General features: G+C 37.3%; 1 protein-coding gene across 2 annotated transcripts in view; it reads left to right on the top strand.

The window, feature by feature from the left end:
* Nucleotides 1–17003, top strand: part of Sec23 (transport protein Sec23) — a 39052-nt gene that overhangs the window by 8101 nt on the left and 13948 nt on the right. For both annotated transcript variants that reach the window (XM_083137660.1, XM_083137659.1), the window contains exons 5-12: nucleotides 262–587; nucleotides 2282–2426; nucleotides 6916–7190; nucleotides 9848–9990; nucleotides 10678–10829; nucleotides 11710–11816; nucleotides 12711–12864; nucleotides 16520–16671. In XM_083137660.1, coding sequence (XP_082993786.1) covers nucleotides 262–587; nucleotides 2282–2426; nucleotides 6916–7190; nucleotides 9848–9990; nucleotides 10678–10829; nucleotides 11710–11816; nucleotides 12711–12864; nucleotides 16520–16671 — 1454 coding nt within the window. The remainder of the gene's footprint in view (nucleotides 1–261; nucleotides 588–2281; nucleotides 2427–6915; nucleotides 7191–9847; nucleotides 9991–10677; nucleotides 10830–11709; nucleotides 11817–12710; nucleotides 12865–16519; nucleotides 16672–17003) is intronic.

The following is a 17003-nucleotide window of genomic DNA, read 5'->3' as shown; positions in this document are numbered from 1 at the left end:
ACTGAAGTCTTGTCAATTAAATAGAATAATGCCAAAATTTTCAAGGATGTATGGCTGGTCAGCCCCTCCTTCCCAGTTATCCAGCTATCATCATATATAAATATTTTTATTTTCTTCATTGATTTCCAGGCCAACTTTTCTTGCAGCATATAATAAACAAATATTTATCAGAATTGTGATTAAACTATATGGCATTTATGTATCTTTATTAGTACAGAAGAGAGAGAGGCCTTACTCATACTTTAATTTGTTTTCCCCCAGCGTGTTCAGTCCCTTCCTCCAATCTTTCTCCTCGTGGTGGACACCTGCGTGGAAGACGAAGAGCTAGGTGCTTTGAAGGACTCCCTCCAGATGTCTCTGAGTTTGCTGCCTCCGAATGCTCTCATCGGGCTCATCACTTTCGGGAAGATGGTGCAGGTGCACGAGCTGGGCTGCGAAGGCTGCTCGAAGAGCTACGTGTTCAGAGGAACCAAGGACCTGAGTGCCAAGCAGATCCAGGATATGCTGGGGATCGGGAAGTATGCTGGGGCACCTCAACAGCAGCAGCCGAGAGGCCCTAGTGGGGAGCCTTTGTCACCGGCAAACAGGTATTGTTGTTTCACTTAAGCAACTGTTTTAATGTTGAACCAATACAGAGTGAATCGGCAACTTTCAGAAAGAAAGTATAATATCCAGTGTAGTAAACAAGTACTTTAAGGGGGATTATGACAGGATCTGGGGGATATGGTACCCCTGAACTGGTACTTGATTTCATTGTAACAATTTGAAGTTGTATTCCCCCCCCTTTTTGCAGGGACTAGGTTGAAAGAACTTAAAATGTGGGGAAATGTAAAATTTGAGAAAATTTTATAGCATTTTGCTCTATTGGGACCATGATCATTAAATGTAAAATGCAGGGAAAATGTAAAATGCAGGGAAAATGTAAAATGCAGGGAAAATGTAAAACTGGGGAATTTAAAATTAGAGTTTCAAGATTGAGTTGTTAAAAATATTAGTTTGCATGGACATCCAAAGGATTTTTCCATTGATTAGAAACAGGGTATATTTTTCAGGAGGGTTGAATTCAGCCATTCTAATTGTTCATCGTGTTTTGAATTATCTTCAGAAAACAAGTCAACTCTCGATACAACGACCTTTCAGAGTTCCCCTTGAAAAGTGTCGTTATTTTGAAGGGGTCGTTATTGTAATTTGCACCAATTTTCAGCTTAAATGGAGCTCAAATGGACACAAAGATGCCTAGGAGATGGTAACACCATTATCCTGGTAGTTTTACAACCTGTTATGCACAGGATGCATTTTGTGAGGAGGAAAATAGAACATGAAAACGTTTTCACAAAAAAGAATTTATAATAATGTTACTTTCTTTCAATTGTGCACAGTCGCTCTTCCAGGAAATTCTTACAATTCTAGTTCATCAGAAACCAGTTTGCCCTGAGACCTATGGAAAGGAAAAGAATCTCTTGCTTATTGCAAGTGAAACTCGAAGAATCTTGACACCAGTCAGACTGGCGCCAGCAAAAGTCAGGATATAATCGGGCAGAATGAATGTTTAATTTTATACGGCTCTACTGGAGCATTGTCTGTTACAAGATTAACTAGTAAGATTAGATCTCTCGGGAGAAACAACACAACCTTTCTAGGCACCAGACAAAAAATTAAAAAAATAGGAAACAAGTCAAGGTCGATTTAAAATAACATCCAAGCACATTCGATCTTCTCTTCTCGCGTATCCAAGAGCAAGCGTGGCAAAACAAGCCTGGCACGTTGGGTAGCGGCCGTCGGGTGCCGGGTAACATAGGTGCGCTTGAGGGAGGGGAGGGCAGAGGTCAAGTGCTATTGGATATCATTCAAGCATGGTGTGGTGTTGTCTATTTTTAGTTCAGACCCAATTGTGAGCTGTAGAGTGCTCGTGAAGGGAATGAGTGAAAAAAACAACTCATTTTTTGGCTGATTTCCTTCAATTTTTCAACTTTTTTCTAAATTTTTCACGGTTCCCAGGAAAAGGGTCGTTACTTCAAGTGTCGTTATACCCTGGGTCGTAGAATCGAGAGTTGACTGTAACCTGACCCCAGACTGCATTCTGTCCCCCTTAGCATGTAGCATATTGTAATTTCCCAAAGGACTTTACGTAAGTAGAAACTTTACAAATTTTCTTTCACACTTGTAAGTATATCTGTTGATGAAAAACATGTCTCAGGGTTTGGAAAATCCATTTCGCTCATGTGTATTTTCACTTTGCGCTGTGAGAGTTAACTTCATTGTATCAACTGTTTATTTGCAGGTTTTTGCAACCTGTTCACAAATGTGATATGAGCTTGACTGATCTACTTGGGGAACTTCAACGTGATCCATGGCCTGTGTCGCAAGGAAAGCGATCCCTTCGCTCCACTGGAGTGGCCCTTTCCATAGCCGTGGGGCTGCTAGAGGTGAGTAGTTTGTTTCTACGTCAACTATATTTCCTACTCCTCCTAATTTTTGTTTGTAAATTGATGTTTCTGTTTATTCAGGAGAAACTTGTACATTTGTAGATTAATAATTGTATGTTGTAACAAAATTATTTGGACAATCCAATAGTTTCATAATTGGGAAGTGAAAACTGATATTCAATAGTGCAATGTTAAGCATATTCGTGGGTTGGAGATGTAATAGTGGCAACTCTTGCTGTATATACACCATGAAATGGAACTTGTGCTTCTTGCTTACAGCACACATTAGTTTGATACCTAACCTACCTCCCAGTAAATGGACCCTTCCTTCCAACACAAGGAACATGCACAGTGACTCAAGGAATAGAGTTGTTTTGGAGTTGTGTCGAAGCAGGATCAGTGGAGTTGAATAAAGATTGAATGTGCTTGTGACGTACATCACGACAGTGTCATCAAGGTCTTCATGATGCATACAGGGAATCTGCATTATCAGCGACCTGCATTGCGAAAGAAGAGGTGACACTTTCTCCTGAATTATCTCCTCATTCTGCAGGACAATGCTCAGGTGCCTGTAGTGAAACCTGTGCCTAATTTGTTAGCTTGATGGGTCTGGCAGGTGCTCCAGCATCCCCCATACTGCCTGGACTTAAGCCTCTGTGACTTCGTTTTGACCCCTAAGATGAAGTGCATTCTCTTCTGAACTGTTCCAGAGATTCTTCAGGCAATAGACTGCTCCATTTGAACCATCAACAGAACAGGCGCTGCTACAGGTGTACTACGATTCCACATCAAAGGGCTGTAAGTTTCACAGAAGTATCTCTTTTGTATCGTTTGTAAATAAATAGTTGCCACTATTAAATCTCCAACCCACATATTTCTTGTTGATATTGTTCATAAAAATTTCATTTGCATGTTTTCAGTTTACAATTATTAATAATAATGTGTGGATGTAAATAAATTTGTGATTTTCACATGTACTTTTTCCTAAGAACTTTTGTATTTATCTTTTTAACAATACTCAATATTAGGGATGTGCTGAAGCTGATTACAGATGCATGAAAATTGGCAGAAATTGACATATCAGCATCGGCAAAAATCCGATATTTAAACCGGTACAAATTATATTAGAGTTTTACCTTCTAATAAGTTTTATATTCTAGTTTTGTAAGATTTATTGAAAATTAGGTTATGATTCATCATTATTGTAGAGTTTTTGTAATAATATTGCTGAACCAGGCTCTGCTGTTGTATTGGAAATTCAAAAATGAGATTCAAACCTGAATCAAGTGCTGAGAAAATACTTGGGCATACCTGCTGCATCAGTATTCAGTGATTGAGTGTTCAGTGTTGCTGAACAGATTTGCGATAAGAGAAGAAGTAGGTTACTTCCTGAAGTGCTTGCAAAACTCGTGTTTCTGAAGTTGAATCTGGCAGCAGTAAATTTCCAACATTAAGAACAGGAATTCATTTTGCATTTCAAAGAACTGCTTGTGTACTATTGTTAAATCTCTTGAGAATCCATGTTCTTAAAGGTTCACATAATCACCTTTTGTAGATGCATCTCTTGAGAATATATATGTATATGCAATATGCAATAGAAATGTACATAGCAAATTTATTTTTGTCATGCTGAAAATAACATCCCATTTCTGTTTAATAATCTTATGTATCGGAATCGGTTAAATATTGGCATCGGTATCAGTTCCAAAAATTGTCTGGGAGTACATTGGCATCGGTAAATTTTCAGCTTCGTCACATCCCTAGTCAATATCATAAGTTTATGTACATTTAATAAGGCTTGAGCTTATATCAATTAGGCCAGTTCTAGCTCTGGACTGGTATATTTCGATAATTTTACTGGTTCCTGCTTATGCATGCTCTTGGAGAATTTAAGCATGTTTAATTTATTGAGATGAGTTACATTACAAGTTAATATGCTAAGGTATCGCCAGAAATTATTTGTAGATTTTCATGTGATTTTTACGGTATTTAAAGAAATTCATTACTGGTGCAAAATTTTTCATTAAATATGAACAAAAAGTTTGTGAAATACAATCATTTGTGGTTTTATTGTAGGAGTGATGTTTGTGCTTATAATTTAAGATATTGTATCAAATTGAAAATTATTTTATTTATATTTTAGTGTGATAAAAATTCTTGTTTACAGATAAATGTCAATTAATTATTCATAAGACTGATAGTAAAATCAGATTAAAGTGCGTAAAAAAAGAAGGGTAATATCAACCATGCAGCAAGATGAACACATCTCAGTGGACTTGCAGCCTGTTCTTTTCACTTGATGGCTTGTTTAATGCCCCCACCCCCACCCCCTCCCTCCTTTCTATTACTCTTTTCAGTATTCTTATCAACATACTTGATTAAAAAAAACTGCAAATTGAGCTTGAAAACAAGAAAATTTTCCATAGTAATGTACATAAATATTATTTTGTCATATAATACAAAGAATCAATTTGGTTGACCTAATCGATAGACCGAGAGAATATATTCATCAATTGTCAGGAAAGCTTCAAGACTTACTTTCTTGTATTACTAATTAAATTGTTACAATACATTAAGATTATGTTGGTATAGGCTCAACCTGATTGTGATAAACATGGTACTTTTTGTTTCTAATCTCATTTATTTTTTGTTATGCAGTTCTATCAAGATTACATTGATGCTATGAGTTGCGAGATAATTTTTATTTATTACTTATTTGCTTTTCTTTAATTCTCTGTGCTTCTCTTCTGCTCAGGTTTCTCTTGGCTTGGGTCCTCTCTTTAAAGATAATCCTACCAGGGTAATAAAAAAATGACATTCAATAATAATTCCCACCCTGCTTTAAAAATATGCACGAGGCCATAAACTTCTTACTTCTTTTGTGCATTGTAAATACTAACCATGTCTGGTTTGTTAAAATGCAGCACACACTAATTTTTATGAATTACTTTTTTCTTATTAATATTTACCAAATAACTTCCTTTAGATTTTAATGTGCATCCTTTGTAATGGTGGTCTTCAAATTCCTATGAACATAAGCATGTTTTTTTTTTTCAATTTTTTGAATCTTTAGACATAGAGATTGGTTGACTGCAAACATTTTGAGATTGCTTGACTGCAAACATTTGGAAGTTTTGAATGCGTTGTGATGTACAGTTATATTTAATGCTATGAAGTTTACAACCCCACGTATTTTCAACAAATATTTTTTTTGTGTGAACTTTCCTGTCTTTTTGTCAAAACTAAGTATTGATACCGTGCTGTATAAGTTAAGAAATATCTTCACTCTCATTAGCTGCAGTCAAAGACTATGAAAGAAATCTGTAATTATTAATTGTAATTGACGTATACAGTGTAAGGCATATTCCCATCATATGTATTTGTTATTAGTAAACTGACTCGAAACCAGTCTCAAATACAGTATGTGTTTTATAAAATCATATGCGAAAGTTTAGTGGTTGCAGCTTTTTGTGTTGTCCTTTCATAGTTTGAGCTAATCATCACTCTTCACCAAAAGAGGCAGAAAAGCTAAAAATAGAAATTCGTAATTGTATATTTTGTTTCATTGTATTTATATTTACAATATAACACTATTTTTTGTTACTTATGTCTTCAAATTTGTAGTAACCTCCCCGATATTCATAATTTATCAATTCTATTAGTGATATAGAACAATGAAGTTGGTTCTAGCCATAAGTTTTTATGATTTATTAAAAAAATATATTGGTTCTGTGCCTAACTTCATATTACCATTGAAGAATGACTAATTTATGTTAAATATTTAAGTTTAATTGTGCTGTAATAGTTTATACTAGGGCTTAGGCCAATACTACTAAAAACCTATGTCCTTATGTATTCATACTGATACTTGAAGATTGTAACAATTCAAAGTAGTTCAGAATATTTATAAATTTTGCATCGGAACTATATCAGCAATCTACCAGAGTTTTGCATTAAAATATTCATAATTGCAAATGAGATAACAATTAAACATAGAATCAATTTTTTCAAACAATGTTTTAGAAATAATGAAAAGTTATGCATTTTGCATAATTTGACACTTGTAATGTGGAAGAGTATCAGCTGCTAAAAAAGGTAAAGTTATCCATGCATATAGTACCATGCCATGAAGGCACATTTAGGGGATGTGGGGTAGGGCCTCACACATTCTCGATCTTGGCACTTTTGGAGGTGAGGTGATCAGCACCACCCTCTAGCCACCTTTACCCTTCAGGATTGTCCCCCAGGTAACCATTGAATTGAGTCTGGGTGAGCCCCAGAGCCTGACCTTAGAATCAGCTGCTATTGGTGTTAAAATTTCAACCAATACCACTGCCCTTAGCTCAGTTTGCTTGTACAATCACTTTTAAAACAAGAGCCTTCTGGTAGGGGAATAACATATAAGCTTCGTAGATTTTAACAATATGAGAACTAATATTATGTAGAAGTAGTTAATGAATTGTTATTCATCACTTAACCCCTGTTTCAGTGCACTTATCCCAACACTGGCGCAAGGATCATGGTGTTTGATGGTGGCCCCTGCTCACAAGGGCCTGGCCAGGTGGTGAACGATGACCTTCGCCAGCCAATCAGATCGCACCACGACATCCAGAAGGATAATGCCAAGTACATGAAGAAGGCCATCAAGCATTATGAGTCACTCGCTGTGAGGGCAGCCAACAATGGGCATGCTGTTGATATTTACTCCTGCGCCTTGGACCAGACTGGTCTCCTCGAGATGAAGCAGTGCTGTAACTCAACAGGGTAAGCATGTTAATGTCTTGCTCCTTAAGACAAGAATTTTTCCATCATAATGCTTTATCTAAAATGCTCACAATTTACATCTTGATCTTTCAACTGTATTGATCTTGCCCACAATAGGGACAGATGGAAGTCTTATGTTACTTTAGCCAAAAACCTTTGGGTTTCCACAAGCTAGAGGGTTGGTTAGTTAGATCTTTCAACTGTCTTAAACAAAGCTCCAGGGCAGAGTAGTTAGCACAGCATGCTGGAGGTCGCAGGTTTGAATCATGGCCTGGCATGGGTGTATTTTCAGTAATTAAAAAAGCAACATTTCGGTGCAAAAACAGAGCCAATGTTGGGTTCAAAGTGGTATACGTTTATTCCTGTGTAAAGGGGTCCATTTTGGCTTCTCAAATATTTACAACAGAATTGATCAATTTTCCATAAATTGCATAACTTGCAGGGTAATTCAATCCTCAGAAAGTCACGTCAATCACTAAACTCTAAATTTCATGTTTAAGAGTCTATTTTGTGACAAGATGGGGCCTCCCCGATGGCGCAGTGGTAGCATCTTCGCCTTGTAATCAAGGGGTCCCGGGTTCGATACCCGCTGGAGGTACATAGTGGTTCGGATCCCACTTTAAACTGTAGGTCAAGTCCCGATTAGCTTTACTGTTCATAAAGTGGACTTAAAACACCAAATAAATCAATCAATCAATATTTCGTGACAAAACAGGGTAGGAAAATGCACCTCACACTTTTCAGTCAGAAACATGAAAAATTAACATTACAATGTGTTATTTCACATTTCATGTTTTCGACAAAAACAAAATATGCATGCCTCTAATCATTACTCATCCTCATCCATGGGTGTCGCCAGAAAGTTTTGCAGGAGATTGGGGTCAAGCAGATGATAAAAGTTTAGTAGAAAAATAACAAGTATTATTACCATGGTTATAAATGTTATTATATGAGTCCTCGGTCTTCATTCACTAAGGGTACGGCGTCTGGAGCAGAGCAATGGCATGCTCTCATTTGTAACATGAAATCTGCAACCTCCTACAAGCCTGCCTCACCCAAAACTATTTCCAGTTCAAAGGCAGTTTCTTCCACCAGACAGGAGGCCTAGAAATGGGCAACCCCCTTTCTGCACCCCTATCCAACATTGTGCTACATGTGGCAGAGAAGTCAATACTCACCCAGCCTGAGTTTGTGCATATAAGATACAGAAGGTATGCCGATGACACCCTAGTTATTTACAAACACTAAGAGGACTTAAACCATCTCCTAACTGCCTCCAACAACGTACATCCTAACAAATTTCATTGTTGAAAGGGAAGAAAATGGCTGCCTCAACTTTCTCGACCTAAACATCCAATGACACCAAGACAAATTCAACACATCCGTATACAGGAAACCAGGTTCGGGCACCCAGTACATCCATGCCAAATCCAACCACCCACCAAAACGGAAAGCTGGAGTATGGATGAACTTCTACAGAAGAGCCTTCACACACAGCTGCACAGAAGACGACCTCCAAGATGAAATAGCATGCGTAACCGAAATAGGACTAAACAATGGTTACACCGAATGCCAGCTATCCATGTGCCGTGCAAAAGCAGAAGCCCAGCTCAGATACCCATGAGACAGTGATGACCCGAACCAAAATCCCAAACCAAAATGGATAGCTTTTCCATACCACCCCACCACATTAGGCAAATTCGCCAAGGCCCTCAAACCCTTCAACATCCGACTGGCACACAAACTGATATCCTAAATCGGAAGAGCACTACCCAACTTCAAGAGATACTACCTACCCAAACTTGCATCCCCTGGTGTCTACAAGGCCACATGCCAATGCCACAACACCTACATTGGCAGAACCATCCGCACTGACCAAGAATGGATCAATGAACACGTAAAAGATACCAAAAAAGACACCAAAATCAGGCCTTTCCCAGCACCTCCACTCCCCAAACCACACCATCGCCTCTGTATCCATACTTCACCCAACCGGTTCTGTCATAGAAAACACCGTAAAATAAACCCAATCTATCATCCAACAGAAACCAGCACTGAACCTAGACAATGGACAGGCACACCCGACTTGGTACCCCATCCTCATAAAGATCCCTGCCCAGAAAAAGAAAAGATGCGGTGCACATGCTCAACCCCCCCCCCTCCCCCTCAAGCCACGTGGGGAACAGGAACTGCACCGCACCGAGCAGCATGACCCAGCCCCCCAACCACCACTCGGCACACCACAGGAAGCAGACTACTCAAACCAGGATACACACGCCAGTGACGCCAAACGGGAGAAATTGCATCTACCAACAAACAAAGCATCTCCACTCCAGATGCTGTACCCTTAGTGAATGAAGACAGAGGATCTTCAAAATTAATAGGATTTAACTATCAAATTGTGCAATGCGGAAATACGAAATTTCTAAATTTCACGTAAGTAAGTCTGGTAATTTGTTGTGTCAAAAAAAGCAAGACTTGCATGATTTTATGTCACTCAAATATTTTAGAGCTGCATCACAGGTCACATTAATTTCCTGTTCTACAGTTATGTGCCTTTATTCCCTGCTCCTCAGGAAACCCAACTTTGCAGCAACATGTATTTCAGTTTGACCATATTGTTGATCCTTCATTTGAATATTTTTTGTTTCTTGCAGAGGCCACATGGTAATGGGAGACTCGTTCAATTCATCATTGTTCAAGCAAACATTCCAGAGAGTGTTTGCAAGGGATCAGAAGGGAGAGTTCAAGATGGCTTTCAATGGAACGTTGGAGGTGAAATCATCCAGGGAATTAAAAGGTGATTATGTAGTCTGGCTTAGTACACTCCCCCCCTCTCCTTTGTGTATTTTTAGTGGTTACTTTTTACTAGTCAAATATCCACAAAACTCCAGACTTTGTAAGAATAATAAACAAAATAAAAATAGGTTTTTCTTTAAACAATTTTGACCCTTAAGGTCAGGTAACTTTTATTTGGAACATTTCTTTCTAAAATGCATTGCTTGTGAGATATTTCACATTTGATTAATCAGCTTAAATGGTCCATCCTGTATATATACATTCCATTGCATTTGTGTCACGTCAGTTTATGATGATTTTTGTTTCAAAAAGTTCAATAAATTACATCGGAATATTAAAATAATGCAATTTAATACTGGAGCATATTGCATAATATCCCGGGTAAACAGTCTTCGTTGAAGTGTTGCATTTCATTTGCAGACTGGAAAATTAACCGCTTTTTGTGAAACGATACAAAATAAATACGTAAAATAGTATTAAAACTTTTCAAACTTATGTGAGTGAGTATACGTAAGTTTGAAAAGTTTTAATACTATTTTACGTATGTATTTTGTATTCAGTAGTGAGTAATGCGCACTTCCCCATCATGTGTGAATCGATAAAAGCTGATACTTTTCTGTAGTGGTTACACTACTAATAATCTGTTTATCAATTTCCATATTATTTATTTTCTTTCTTTATCCCCCAGTGTCTGGAGCTATCGGACCTTGTGTTTCACTGAATGTTAAGGGAAGTTCCGTTTCCGACACTGAAATTGGAATGGGTGGAACTTGCCAGTGGAAGTTCTGCACGCTGAATCCAAACACCACCTGTAGTTTATTTTTTGAAGTGGTCAATCAGGTAAGCTTCATATCTTAAGAAATGACAAAGAGAGGGCATACCTTTTAATTACGAGAGCCAAATAAAAACCGTAAAAGTCCAATACAAATTGTAGGATAGACTGTATACAGCTCAAATTTACAAGAGGTATGAACTGTTATTTACAAAACGACCTCAAGGCTGCAACACTAATCAAGTGAGCTCCAAAACGCTTTTCTTTTTCTTACTTTAAAGATGGCGCCTCCTATACACATTTTCACCAGTGAAGAGTGGTTTCTTGGGTCTGTCTGCCTAAAACTTACAGAAATTTCTCGGCAAATGAAAATTCAATGTGTGTGTGCATGCTTATCACACCAGAAAGTTTACTAATGCAGGAGAAAGTTCGACAATGGCAATGGACTCAGTTCGCAGCTAGGTGGAAAGGCCCTCGCAGTGGCTGATAAGTGACTGAATGTGAACCCCAAAGACTTATTCTTCTTAAGGTATACAGGCACTAACTCAAAGTTGAAGATAATGTAGATCAATCAGCAATAGGTCTGCTAAAATTCAGCAAACTTGTGCAAACCTGCATACAGAAATCTACTAGATGAGAAACAAAAACAAATGAAGGTTTTCGATTTGGCTCTGCCTTGTACATTCATTCAGGGTTCAATTCCTGGTGCTGCGTGCATTGCTTCAATTTCTATGTATGATGTTAAGAGTTGTTTATCTTGTTTTTTTAACATAAGACCCGAGTGTGTCCAAAAGTTGCAACCTGATAGGTTAGGTGCCTAAATGCAACTTGCAGCTGCTAATTTTGTACATTGATTCATCTGTCATCGATACCAGTGTGATCATTAGTACAAAGTGTTTATTGATTTTCCTTTTATAACCAACATGAGTAATCTGTTTTATCTTTCAGCATGCAGCTCCCATTCCTCAGGGTGGGAGAGGATGCATTCAGTTCATAACACAATACCAGCATTCCAGTGGGCAACGTCGGATTAGAGTTACTACTATAGCAAGAAAGTAAGTGAATAAATTGAGTATATTCAAACCATGTTTGTCAGAATGGAAAAGTTACAGTTAACTGCTTCTTTTCTTGCTTACCAGGATTTTGGAATGAACATGCATTTTTATATATATATTTTCCATATAAAACTAGTTTTATACAGTGGAATCCCAAATTTGCATTCTTGGATTGTACATTTTTCCCACATTATACATTCAATTTTGATGATCCCTACATGCAAAAGCATTATAAAATTTTCCCACAATTTAAGTTTTTTCAGTGGTCCCCTAAGAAACGTAAAATCGAGGTTCCACTGTACTTAATTTTTTGTTAATTTTTTGCGAATAGTGTAGAGTAAATGTTCTGAAATTAGATTTTTCGTGAAACTGACCCAAAAAGGTGTTAGTTTCTTTTATAGTCTTTTCATATCTATTAGCCTCGTTATAAAATTCACTTATAATTTCTTTTATACTCAAAAAGGTCTTAAAGTAATCCTGTAGGTTTAATCACCCAATTGAATGAGTTACATTTTTTGAGAACTATGTGTTTAATCTCTGTTTCATTGTGTAACTTATAGTCTATTTATAGAAACACTAAAATTATCTGCCAATAGGGATAGAATGATAGAATATTCATTCAGAGTTTGTGAATTTAGGCTCTTTGGGAAAAAGACTTCAGTCAAACAATGGAATTTTACAGCAGACAAACATTACAGACATGTTAAATCATCAATTAAAAATATAATATTTTCTGTAAGTGATTCCATAACAACAACAGATTTGTGATTTATGTACTTTTTCCTTAACACACTAGAATTCTTATACATGTTTCTTCTTCTGTATTATGTTGAGAATTCAAATTATCCTTTAATGTTAATTTTTTGGGTGATGGATGTTGTAATTCATTTGCAGCTGGGCAGATGCTACTGCTAATCTCCACCACATAAGCGCAGGCTTTGACCAGGAGGCAGCTGCGGTTGTGATGGCCAGAATGGTTGTCCACAGGGCCGAAACTGATGATGGACCGGACGTGCTTCGATGGGTTGATCGCATGCTGATTCGCCTGGTAGGTCAAAGTGTATTAATCCGTAAGTTTTGTATTTCTAAAAATGTTGAGCATAGCGAAACCCTTGTTGTTTTAGAATTTAAGAATTTCTGCTTGGGAGTCATTCCATGCCAAATCAACACAGATATGTGCAATTTACAACCTGACCATCTCCGATTTTCATGAAATTTAGGGATTTGAAACTATGAATGGAACTTAGTAACTATGAAAATTTTGAGTCTCGTACGTCTTGTAATTGTTAAATTATTCAAAGTCAAAGTTTGCATAAATTGCCCTTTTTGAGCCTGCTTAGCTATACTAAATGTGCTGTAACTCTGCCACTATTTCACCTAGGAAACTCAAATAAAGCTTATGGTACAGGGAATTAAACAAGCTTTCCAGTGATATGTAACAAGCCTACCTTTGGATAAAAATGTAATTTTGTCACATGACCTTGACTTTTGACCTTGAATATCTCAAAACATGTCATCACCAAAAATAGTGAAAAAAATATATTTGGTGTTCCATGTCATACTCTAATACATATCAAAAAATCATTCTGGGACTACAATGGGATCAGAAGATACAAAATATTATGTGTGTAACTATGTGACTGCCGGTTCAAATCCGGGAACTTTTCTAACGATGGAAGCGACCCCGGCGCCCACCCAGCGTCGAATAACATTGGGTACCTGGGGGAAACCCTGGGGGGTAAAGGCGGTCAGGGGCGTGATGCTGATCACATCACCCCCACTCACGACCGGATCAAGAAAGTGTGGGGTGTTACCCCCACACCCCCTATACGCCTTCATGGCGTGGTGCTATGCACAGGGGAGCACTTTACCTTTTTTTACTTTTTTTTACCATGTGACTGATAAAAGCCTCATTACATGAACTATGATGAGTCAAATGTCCCTTAACACCCCCTACAAAATGTAAAGGAGTTAACCTGGTCATGAAAGAAATAGGTTAGGCACAGGGAGATCCGTGTCAAGCGCAAGTCCGGCATATTGTTGACCGCCATATTGAATTCAGCACAAACATTTCAAAGAAAATGGGGTGATGTGATATATCAAATCAGGCTAGAATTTCACGAGAAATGAAGTGGCGGTTTTTCCAACGTTTCTTTAGCCAGCAAAAAGTTATACGCATAACTTTCACTTACGATATATGCACATTATAATGTTGTCAATGTTCCTGTGAGTACACCCGTTGACGTCTCTCACACTCACATAGAACATTTGGCAATGTAGCAGGTGCAACAACATCGCAAGCAGCAACTATGCCTTCTCTCAGACGGTTAATATCACGTAATTTTAGTGCATGCACCATTATCTTCAAATGTTTCTGAAGGTAAATTTCCTCGTAAGATGTTAGGTCTGGGGAATGTGCAGGCCTTTTAATCGATTCTTGTCTGCCCATCAATCTACCCAGAAATTTACCATGAAGAAATTGATAGTGTGATCACACACTGTCCTGTTTCAAAACTCTGAAAAAGTGCCATATCCCATAAGCAAAGATGAAAAACCTGTTCACTTAACAAATCCAAGAAGCCCTCACCATGTTCTGTTGTTGAATATTAGATACCTATGTTCAACAATTTATAGGTAAATCTGTTTTCTTTTTCATTATCTATACATATAAGCGTATATATCTATATATTTCATTGTTCTTATTTGTATTGATATGTAATCCTTTTCATGTTTTGTTTTTTTTTTCTCAATGTACTCTTTATTCCATTGTATTAATCTTCCAGACAAGGGTCTGTTGTAAGAACGGCCCTAGAAGCCGAAACACGCCCGCTCCAATAAAGGCGATTTTATTATTATTATTATGGACAAACCATTCCTGTTCTCCATACACTATACCACATCATTAGCTTACCAGCAACAACCATTCGGCTGGGATCTGTCTACTGTAGATTATCAAATCAAAGGTATTGCATATTCTTTTTATTAACTTCAGGTGAACATAAAAATTAGCCTCGTCACTGAAGAATTTTTCATTCCAAAGGAAGTGTCACATAACTTTTTTGAGATACTTTTTCCAATATTCTTCACTATTCAACTGTTTGGTGAATGTCGCTGATTAAAATCATATGCAATGGTGTGTACTTACTTCTTTCTCTCCCGAGATGTAGCGTGATCTCGATGAATTTCTAACACGTTAGGAGCATTCTAATGCTTTGTTTTTAACACCTCAAAAGGATAAAATGGTTACAAGCATGCAGTAATAACTTTTTGATGGTTAAATATATGTTGGAAAAACCTTCGCCGCTTCATTTCTCGTGAAATTCTAACCTGATTTGATATATCACATCACCCCATTTTCTTTGAAATGTTTGTGTTGAATTCAATATGGCGGTCAACAATATGCCGGACCTACGCTTGACACGGATCTCCCTGTGCCTAACCTATTTCTTTCATGACCAGGATAACTCCTTTATATTTTGTAGGGGGTGTTAAGGGACATTTGACTCATCATAGTTCATGTAATGAGGCTTTTATCAGTCACATAGTTACACATATTATTTTGTATCTTCTGATCCCATTGCAGTCCCGGAATGATCTTTTGATATGTATTAGAGTATGGCATGAAACACCAAATATATTTTTTTCACGATTTTTGGTGATGACATGTTTTGAGATATTCAAGGTCAAAAGCCAAGGTCATGTGACAAAATTACATTTTTATCCAAAGGTAGGCTTGTTACATATCACTGGAAAGTTTGTTCAATTCCTTGTACAATAAGCTTTATTTGAGCTTCTTAGGTGAAATAGTGGCGGAGTTACAGCACATTTAGTATAGCTAAGCGGGCTCAAAAAGGGCAAATTATGCAAACTTTGACCTTGAATAATTTAACAATTACAATACGAACGACAGTCAAAATTTTCATAGTTACTAAGTTCCATGCATAGTTTCAACTCTCCAAATTTCATGAAAATCGGAGTTGGTCAGGTTGTGGTCTGTGTTGATTTCATATGGAATGACTCTTGGGTAGACTTAAATGTATTTTGTGTGCATTGTAAGGAGAGCAAAATCACAACTTTTGCACTAAATGATTGCATTAATTTGGATACCAGATATATGTACACTAGAGTATTGCATGACATCACTTTCGCTTGATCATACTTGTTCGAGTCTTCCATGCTCAATAATGATACACTCGAGTGTATAGAATAGAGGTGGGCCGATACCGATATAAAATTTACCGATATTCTACCAATCCGATATGAAATTCCAAATGGTTCTTGAGGAACCTGAATGGATCATTGACCTCCTTAATAAGTGCATGTTTTGAGGTGACTGCAGTGCAAATGAAGTTGATATTTAGACATTTACTTTGGGCTTCCCCGATGGTGCAGTGGTAGTGTCATTGCCTTGTAATCAAGGGGTTAAGTGTTAGATACCCGTTGGACTGTAGGTCCAGTCCCGATTAGCCTTACTGAGCATAAAGTGGACTTAAAACCCCAATTCAACCAATTAGACATTACTTTTTTAAAAATTTCATTAAGAATGAGACAAAGGAGTGCATACTGATAACGTAAAATGTAATAGTTATCACATCATTCTCAAATTATTATAACTAATAATAGCAATACACTTAATCCACTTAATATTTTCATTTTTTTGATTATGCATGCTGAATGTCAATAACACCAACTTTCGCTTCCAGTGCCAGAAATTTGGAGAATACAACAAAGATGATGCAAATAGCTTTAGGTTATCAGAGAACTTCAGTCTGTATCCACAGTTCATGTACCATCTACGGCGCTCTCAGTTTCTTCAAGTATTCAACAACAGCCCTGATGAGACCTCATTCTACAGGTATGTGGCCCTGGTGATCTTGTTTGTATTGAATTCTATGGACTATCAAGTTAAGTTTTATGTGGTGTGACTCTTAAGTGGTGTGACGTTCTGCTCTATGCTAATAAAAATATATTACAATGGTGCGTTTTACTCACTATTAATTCAAATAAAAATATATAAATAACTTACGTGAGTGAGTAGGAATGTTTCAGAACGACATTTCGGAAGTCTGTACTACTTCCGTCATCAGGTAATAAAATAAAAAAAACTTTAGTTGCCCTACATGGTACCACGTTGTTAAATCGTAAGTTGAGGATTCAGGTTGAGGATAGAAAAGGTAAAGAAACTTA

This window comes from Lepisma saccharinum, chromosome 16 (genome assembly GCF_977018435.1).
Source record: "Lepisma saccharinum chromosome 16, izLepSacc3.1, whole genome shotgun sequence".
NCBI lineage: Eukaryota > Metazoa > Arthropoda > Insecta > Zygentoma > Lepismatidae > Lepisma > Lepisma saccharinum.
Note: the sequence above shows the minus strand (reverse complement) of the source record. Positions and strands in the feature narration are given on the sequence as shown.